Here is a 9,231-nt window from a genome sequence, read left to right on the forward strand (position 1 = left end):
GCTCTTCTCTTGTGCTCCTACACATACCTCCAGCCACGCTGCAGCCACCTCCAGCCATACTGCAAACCCATCGCCAGCCACTCTGTGCCACCCTCCACCTCCAGCCACCACCAGCTCTAACCACACTCCAGCTGGCCTGGAGGTGTGCCTGCAGTGTACCCAACGCCAGCCCTGCTGCATGTGGTGAGGCAGAGCTCGTGAGCTCCACTGCCTGGAGAAGTGAGGAGAAGCTGGGGAGCCACTGCCTCCTGCAGCCCCGACTGTGGCCTTACACACTGTCATAGCCTCATGGACTCCCGACAGGTGACAGCAGCATGACTTTGGGAAAATGTTGCAGTTCTTTTACATTAAGAGGAGATTGTTTGTGCGTTTGGTTGCTGGGTTGGTTTGGTTTAGCTTCTGTGCTGGTCCTAGGGCTTGGACTCAAGGCCAGCATGCTGTCCCTGAACTTTTTGGCTCAAAGACGGTTCTTTACAATTTGAGCTATAGCTCTACTTCTGGATTTTGGTGGTTAATCAGACATAAAAGTCTCACAGACTTCCTTGCCCAACTGGCTTCGAACCGTGATCCAACAGACAGCGCTGGACGTGAGGAAACTCAAGCACGACATGCAGGGCTAAGAGATGAGCCACAGTGAAGATCGAGCTGCTGTCCTTCTCCGGAGAAGGAAGAGCCTCTGTGAAAAGACCATGTACAGAATCTTCATTTCAGCTGCAAGCCTAGCGGTTCAGGGGGCTGAGACTGGAGGACTGCAGTTCAAAGCCAGCCAGGAAAGTTCATGAGACACTTAAGTGCAATCAGCCATCAAGAAGTGGGAAGTGGAGCTGTGGCTCAAGTGGTAAAGTGCCAGCCTTGAGCCAAAAGCCCAGGCCCTGAGTTTAAGCCCCAGAGCTGCCAACCCCAAGACTGGAAAACAGCCTCGGGCAGGTTGCTAATCCCAGTGCAGCTCCAGGAAGAAAGGTCTCAGCAGGAACCACGTTTCTCCTCTGCAGCTCTCAAGGCCAGCACTGATTTCTGGGTGGAAACCCACCCTCCTGGCTTGGCAAGCTACCATTTGAGCTGGTCAGTTTAATTTCCCTGCACCCAAGGGCAAATGGTAAGGAGAGTCTTGTCTTCTGCAGGCCAGTGTGTGTGAGCTATACTGCAGTGACTTTCCTATCTCAGGCCCACACCAGGGCTGACGCAGCCGTAACTATCACATCCTGCAACCGCTCTCCAAGGTAGAAGACACCGTCTCCACTCCATGAGGAGAAGACAGGAGCAGCCGGGGTGACTCAGAGGAGACATCACCAAATCCAGCACTGGCCTTCTGTCATCCAAGCTATGCAGGGTGTGTAAAATAGAGAATCGTAGTCCAGACAGGCTCCAGCAAAACACAAGGCCCTCTGAGAAAAAACAGCACAAGTAAAAGGAACTGGAGGCATGGATAAGTGGCAGAACACCTGTCCAAGAAGCACAGGGCCCTGAGTTCAAACCCATCCGAATCTCTTACCTGTCACTCCCTGAGATAAGCCCATTGTTTTATACAAAATTCATGCTAAATTCCAAACCTCAGCAGGCCATCACACCAAGGTCTGGCTACTCTCGTTGCTTACATGGAAGGAGTGTTTCTTTTAACAAGTGAGACAGTGGTCTTTCTGCTAAGAACAAGGTAATGTTAATAGAATCATGACAGGCCCATCCTGTAGACTCTTTAAATGTCTAGCAAGTATAAAACCGTTGATAGCTTGGAGAAAAGCTTCAAATTCAACATCCTAATTAGCTTCAGTGTGACATCATTTAAAATAACTCTCCCTGGCAACCATCTTTCTAAATCCCCCCAAAACAAAAGGAAAATAAAAACATCCGCAAAAGGCTGCAGGGCTCACCCAAACACATCCATCTCCTCAGACCACCATCTGACTTGGGGTATTTTTGCCTGCTCACATCTCTGCACTGTGCGTGTGTTTTAACATGTGGGACAGTCTCAGTGGGTTGTGAGATGGCCCAAGAGTATCGGGCCTTCCCAGACATTCCCTACCAAACACTGTTTATGTAACCCGTCAGCTGTCCCATCATGACATTTTTATTTTTACCAAGTCATTTCACTTACCTTGTAATTTTAATTAGTTAGCAGTGAACACTTACTTCCTTCAACTTTCTCATCTTTGCAGGTTTTCTGGGAACTATATGAACATAACTGCAAGAGAAGAAAGGAGAAAATGGAATTCGATTTCCTGGAGTTATGAATTTCCTTCCCCTCCCCACAGTGAGAGGACAGTACTGGGTTTGAACTCAGGGTCTCAAGATCTCCAGCTAGATGCTCTCTACTGCTGAAGCCACAGTCCAGGCCAGAGAACAGAGAATTCCAAAGCAAATATTGGCAAAGACATCTGAACCTGTGTGTAAATACACCACGGCCGAACCAGCACCCCAGACATGACACAAGGATCCACGCCAGTGTACACCAACAACTCCCCATGTGCACCAACAACTCCCAGTGTACACCAACAACTCCCCGTGTGCACCAGCAACACCCAGTGTGCACCAACAACTCCCCGTGTGCACCAACAACACCCAGTGTGCACCAACAACTCCCCGTGTACACCAACAACACCCAGTGTGCACCAACAACTCCCCATGTGCACCAACAACTCCCCATGTGCACCAACAACACCCAGTGTGCACCAGCAACACCCAGTGTGCACCAACAACTCCCCGTGTGCACCAACAACACCCAGTGTGCACCAACAACTCCCCGTGTGCACCAACAACACCCAGTGTGCACCAACAACTCCCAGTGTGCATCAACAACACCCTATGTACACCAACAACTCCCCATGTGCACCAACAACTCCCAGTGTGCTCCAACAACACCCAGTGTGCTCCAACAACTCCCTATGTGCACCAACAACTCCCAGTGTGCACCAACAACTCCCAGTATGCTCCAACAACTCTCCGTGTGCACCAACAACACCCAGTGTGCACCAACAACTCCCCGTGTGCACCAACAACACCCCGTGTGCACCAACAACTCCCCGTGTGCATCAACAACACCCTATGTACACCAACAACTCCCCATGTGCACCAACAACTCCCAGTGTGCTCCAACAACACCCAGTGTGCTCCAACAACTCCCTATGTGCACCAACAACTCCCAGTGTGCACCAACAACTCCCAGTATGCTCCAACAACTCCCCATGTGCACCAACAACACCCAGTGTGCACCAACAACACCCAGTGTGCACCAACAACTCCTAGTGTGCTCCAACAACACCCAGTGTGCACCAACAACTCCTAGTGTGCTCCAACAACACCCAGTGTGCACCAACAACACCCTATGTACACCAACAACTCCCCATGTGCACCAACAACACCCAGTGTACACCAACAACTCCCAGTGTGCTCCAACAACACCCAGTGTGCTCCAACAGCTCCCTATGTGCACCAACAACTCCCAGTGTGCACCAACAACTCCCAGTATGCTCCAACAACTCCCCATGTGCACCAACAACACCCAGTGTGCTCCAACAACTCCCTATGTGCACCAACAACTCCCAGTGTGCACCAACAACTCCCAGTATGCTCCAACAACTCCCCATGTGCACCAACAACACCCAGTGTGCACCAACAACTCCTAGTGTGCTCCAACAACACCCAGTGTGCACCAACAACTCCTAGTGTGCTCCAACAACACCCAGTGTGCACCAACAACACCCTATGTACACCAACAACTCCCCATGTGCACCAACAACACCCAGTGTACACCAACAACTCCCAGTGTGCTCCAACAACACCCAGTGTGCTCCAACAACTCCCTATGTGCACCAACAACACCCAGTGTGCACCAACAACTCCCAGTATGCTCCAACAACTCCCCATGTGCACCAACAACACCCAGTGTGCACCAACAACACCCAGTGTGCACCAACAACTCCCCATGTGCACCAACAACACCCAGTGTGCACCAACAACACCCAGTGCGCACCAACAACTCCCCGTGTGCATCAACAACACCCTATGTACACCAACAACACCCTATGTACACCAACAACTCCCAGTGTGCTCCAACAACTCCCAGTGTGCTCCAACAACTCCCTATGTGCACCAACAACTCCCTATGTGCACCAACAACTCCCAGTGTGCTCCAACAACTCCCAGTATGCTCCAACAACTCCCCATGTGCACCAACAACACCCAGTGTGCACCAACAACACCCAGTGTACACCAACAACACCCAGTGTGCTCCAACAACTCCCCATGTGCACCAACAACTCCCAGTGTGCACCAACAACTCCCAGTGTGCAGCAACAACTCCTAGTGTGCTCCAACAACTCCCCATGTGCATCAACAACACCCTATGTACACCAACAACTCCCCATGTGCACCAACAACACCCAGTGTGCACCAACAACACCCAGTGTGCACCAACAACTCCCAGTGTGCACCAACAATTCCCCATGTGCATCAACAACACCCTATGTACACCAACAACTCCCCATGTGCACCAACAACTCCCAGTGTGCTCCAACAACACCCAGTGTGCTCCAACAACTCCCTATGTGCACCAACAACTCCCAGTGTGCTCCAACAACACCCAGTGTGCTCCAACAACTCCCCATGTGCACCAACAACTCCCAGTGTGCACCAACAACTCCCAGTATGCTCCAACAACTCCCCATGTGCACCAACAACACCCAGTGTGCACCAACAACATCCCGTGTACACCAACAACTCCTAGTGTGCTCCAACAACACCCAGTGTGCTCCAACAACTCCCCATGTGCACCAACAACTTCCAGTGTGCTCCAACAACTCCCAGTGTGCTCCAATAACTCCCCATGTGCAGTGTGCTCCAACAACTCCCCATGTGCACCAACTCCCCATGTGCACCAACAACTCCCAATGTGCTCCAACAACTCCCAGTGTGCACCAACAAATCCCCATGTGCATCAACAATACCCAGTGTGATCCAACAACACCAAGTGTGCTCCAACAACACCCAGTGTGCACCAACAACTCCCAGTGTGCTCCAACAACTCCCCGTGTGCACCAACAACTCCCAGTGTGCACCAACAACACCCAGTGTGCACCAACAACTCCCCATGTGCACCAAACTCCCAATGTGCTCCAACAACTCCCCGTGTGCACCAACAACTCCCTGTGTGCACCAACAACACCCAGTGTACACCAACAACTCCCAGTGTACACCAACAACTCCCTGTGTGCACCAACAACACCCAGTGTACACCAACAACTCCTCGTGTGCACCGACAACACCCAGTGTTGATGACTCACACCTATAATCCTCAGGAGGCTGAGATCTGAGGGTTATGGTTCAAAGCCTGCCCAGACTGGAAAGTCCATGAGACTGTCCTCTCCAATTAACCACCAGACCCTAAGTTCAAGCTCCACATCTGACAAATCTGACAATAATAGACACACACACACACACACACACACACACATCTATACATATGACTGCTGGCTCATTTCTAATCTTAGCTACTAAGGAGGTCAAGATCTAAGAATTGTTGTTCGAAGCCAGGCTGGGCAGGAAAGTCCATGAGACTCATATCGCTAATTAACCACCAAAAAGCCAGAAGTGCAGCTGTGTCTCAAGGGGTAAACTGGTAGGTTTCGGTGAAGAACTCGGGACAGTGCCCAGGCCCTGAGTTCAAACCCCAGAAAAAAAATTTTTAAAGTTTGAGGCCCACTAATACAAGGTTGACTGTTGGGGATATGTGGAGACTCTTTCATATTTCTCCAACATAAAAACTGTGAAATGATAGCATCTAATCTGCTATCAAGGATTCTTCCTGAGTGAAAAATATTATTTATTCCTGAGTGGAAAATGTTGCTTTTGTTTTTAACAATATTCAGAAGAGAATTAAGTTGGTAGAAGGAAGAAAAAGGAAGTAAATATTCAATGCTGTCAAGAGTCCCAAAGTCAAATCCTTGGAGAAGCCAGGTACGTACAAAGGACTCCTGTGAGGGGGCCATGAGGGAAACGTGGGGGCTGTGGCCGTGGAGAGGCACGAGATTTGGGTCCAGGACACTGGTCCCATGCTGAAATGCAGGCAACCAAAACTGAGTCCTTCAGAACCAACACATCCTCTCTTTTTCTCCCACAAAAATGAAAGTTCACATTATCACATGAATTGTCCAAGTGATTAAATGCTACGATCAATTTACATCTTTGAGCCATCTGTGACCACTGAGTGCATTCAGCCTGTCTCTAATTCACCGCCTCTGCTGACAAGGTTTCCATTTAGTCCTCTGGGACTGCTTCTAACTAATCTGCATATTTCTACAAGTAAGTTTTAAAGTTAGCTCTAAATTTCCCATATTTGCTCATACACATCAATTTCCTAAGCAAGACAACTAATTAAATAGAAACAAAAGTAAATACAGAAAATTAAGGCATAAAAAGATCTTATAAAAACACAAACTCCTGGCCAGGGAGTTTGGCCTAGTGGTAGTGTTTGCCTAGCATGCATGAAAACCCAGGTTCGATTCCTTGGTACCACATACGTAGAAAAAACAAAACACAAACTCCTGTGGAGGTTTTAGGTTGTTTGGGGTTTCGTTTTGTGTTTCTTTTGCCAATCCTGGGGCTTAAATTCAGGGCCTAGGCACTGTCCTTGGGCTTTCTCAGGGCTGGCCCTCTACTCCTGGGCCACAGCACCACATGTGGCGTGTTCTGTGGCCTGGCCAGCCCTCTCCCCCTGGGCCACACGCCGGCCCTCGGGTGTTTTCATGGGCGGTGGTGTTGGTGGAGGTACCGAGGTCTGAACTTGTGAAGCTCGTGCTCTGCCAGCCCTTAGTGCTGAGCACAGGACTGAGGCTGGTTGGCTGTGCTCCATTTCCAGTGACAAGGCCCCCTGAACCCCTAGAGGCGGACAGTGGAGGACGGAGGCTCAAGGCCAGCCATGGACAAGGCTGAAGCTCTGGCTCACCTCATGAAAAGCTGGGCGTAGAGGTGCCTAGTGGTGTGCCACCCCTCCCTGCCCTCCCCTGCCCTCCTCCCTGACCTCCCCCCTCTCCCTCTGTCCTCCTCCCTGCCCTCCCTCCTCTCCCCCTGTCCTCCCTGCCCTCCTCCCTGGCCTCCCCCCTCTCCCCCTGGCCTCCTCCCTGCCTTCCCTCCTCTCCCCCTGCCCTCCCCCCGCCCTCCCCCTGCCCTCCCTTCCCAGGCCCCCTGGACCTGGGGACATGTCCTGAAGGCAGGACCGAGGTCCCCAGCGTCAGGGGCGCCGCCTGGAGACAGGGCCATGGGCAGACTGAGGAAGTGAGTGTGCGGAGGGCGGGAAGGCACTGCAGACCAGCCCGCTGGGCTCCCCAGCACCCTCACACTCCCGCCCCTGTCCCCGGCCCCGCCCCCGCCGCTGGCCCCGCCCCATTTCCGGCCCCGCCCCTCACTCCAACTTCTTGAAGCGCTCGCGGCCGGCCCCGCCCCTGTCCCCGCCCTCCCCCGCTCAGGCCCCGCCCCACTTCCGGCCCCGCCCCTCACTCACTCCAGCTTCTTGAAGCGCTTGCGGCCGGCCCCGCCCCTGGCCCCGGCCCCGCCCCCGCCGCTGGCCCCGGCCCCACTTCCGGCCCCGCCCCTCACTCACTCCAGCGTCTTGAAGCGCTCGCGGCCGGCCCCGCCCCTGGCCCCGGCCCCGTCCCCGCCGCTGGCCCCGGCCCCGCCCCCGCCGCTGGCTCCGACCCCACTTCCGGCCCCGCCCCTCACTCCAGCGTCTTGAAGCGCTCGCGGCCGGCCCCGCCCCTGTCCCCGCCCTCCCCCGCTCAGGCCCCGCCCCCGCCGCTGGCCCCGCCCCACTTCCGGCCCCGCCCCTCACTCACTCCAGCTTCTTGAAGCGCTCGCGGCCGGCCGCCACGTACTTGCCGCCGCTCTGCAGCGCGTCGAGCTCGCACACCACGCGGCCCCGCGAGGGCGTGTAGAGCCGCCGCACCCCGAAGGGCGCCTCCACCTGCTCCGTCAGCTGCTCCAGCAGCGCCTCGAAGCTGGCGACGCGGCGCCGCGAGACCACGACCCTGCGGCCCACGTAGAACTGGTCCCCGTTGCGGTACACCAGGATGGTCTTGGCCGGCGTGGTGTCCACCAGCGGGTGGGGCCCGCGCGTGCCCATGGCCGCGGCGCCGGGCGGCGCCCGCCCCCAGCCCGCGCCCAGCCCGCGCCCAGCCCTGCGCCCAGCCCCGCGCCCAGCACGGCCGGCACCAGCCCAGCACCCGGCGCCCCCGCCGCCGCCGCCGCCCCGCCGGACTGGGCCGCGCCGCTGCTGCACTGCAGCCCGCTGACGCGCCCGCCCCATTGTGACCGCCCGGGGCCTGGCCGGGGCGCGGGGCCGCCAGGCGGGGGGGCGGGGGGGGAGCGACCGGGCCTGGGGGGGAGCTGGGGAGGAGGCGGGGCGGGGGGGGGGGACCGGTGCGAGCTCCGTGGAGGGGGACCAGGAAAAGGGCAGAGAGGGTCCAGTGCGACCCCGACCGTGAGCGCCATGGTTCGATGGGGGAAGGGCGCGGGAGGACCAGTGTGGGCCGGACTGTGAGCACTGTGGGGGGGTGAGGACTGAGCGAGGGAGGGGATGGTGAGGGGCAGTGGAGGTGAGGTGGGTCAGAAGAGGAGGCCTGTTCAGTCCACATGGGAAGGGTGGGGGGGCCGACCACCCACCGACCCCTCCACTGCTGAAGAGGGCGCAGGGCGCAGGAACCAGGACCACCGTGGTCCCAGAACCAGGTTTTCGCCGACTGCGACTTCACCGCCCCGAGCCTCGACCCTTTCACTGATTACAGGGCGTATTTGACACCTTAGGCCCTCAAGTCCTCCAAGTGTCCCTGCACCTCCGTGGGAACTGCTAGTGCCTGATGCCCCCAGGGGAGACATGCGGAATGCAGTGCGTGCAGGCGTGGGGAAGAGTGACGACCAATCCTGAGGACCGGTAGACCCTCTAAGGAAGGACACTGGTGGGTCTAGAACGTTTTCTTGATGTTTTGGATGGAGTTAAAGTCTCACAGATACAGGCAGTGCACAGTGTTGATGGAAGTATCACGTCTTGGTTTTTCCTTTTTTCCAAAAAAAAAGAACCCTGAGATCTCAGGATCACAGTTTGAAGTCAGACCAGGCGGCAAAGTCCATGAGACTGTCCAGTTAACCACCAGAAATGGCACCATGGCTCAGAGTGGTAGAACACTGGCTTTGAGCAAAAATGCTTAACCACTGTGCCCAGGCCCTGAGTTCAAGGCCCAGGACCAA

General features: G+C 55.3%; 1 protein-coding gene across 12 annotated transcripts in view; it reads right to left on the reverse strand.

Moving 5' to 3' along the window:
- Positions 1–8,128, reverse strand: part of Dcdc2c (doublecortin domain containing 2C) — a 69,537-nt gene extending 61,409 nt beyond the window's left edge. For 11 of the 12 annotated variants that reach the window (XM_090337503.1, XM_090337507.1, XM_090337502.1 and 8 more), the window contains exons 1-2: positions 7,824–8,128; positions 2,128–2,179 (exon numbers count right to left, since the gene is read on the reverse strand). In XM_090337503.1, the coding sequence (XP_090193629.1) occupies positions 2,128–2,179; positions 7,824–8,110 (339 nt within the window). In that variant the 5' untranslated portion in view covers positions 8,111–8,128. The remainder of the gene's footprint in view (positions 1–2,127; positions 2,180–7,823) is intronic. The other variant, XM_090337501.1, reaches the window with a different exon arrangement.
- Positions 8,129–9,231: the final 1,103 nt, after the last annotated feature.

The sequence above is a fragment of the Megascapheus bottae genome, chromosome 7, assembly GCF_031878675.1.
Source record: "Megascapheus bottae isolate mThoBot1 chromosome 7, mThoBot2.hap1, whole genome shotgun sequence".
In the NCBI taxonomy this organism is placed as follows: domain Eukaryota; kingdom Metazoa; phylum Chordata; class Mammalia; order Rodentia; family Geomyidae; genus Megascapheus; species Megascapheus bottae.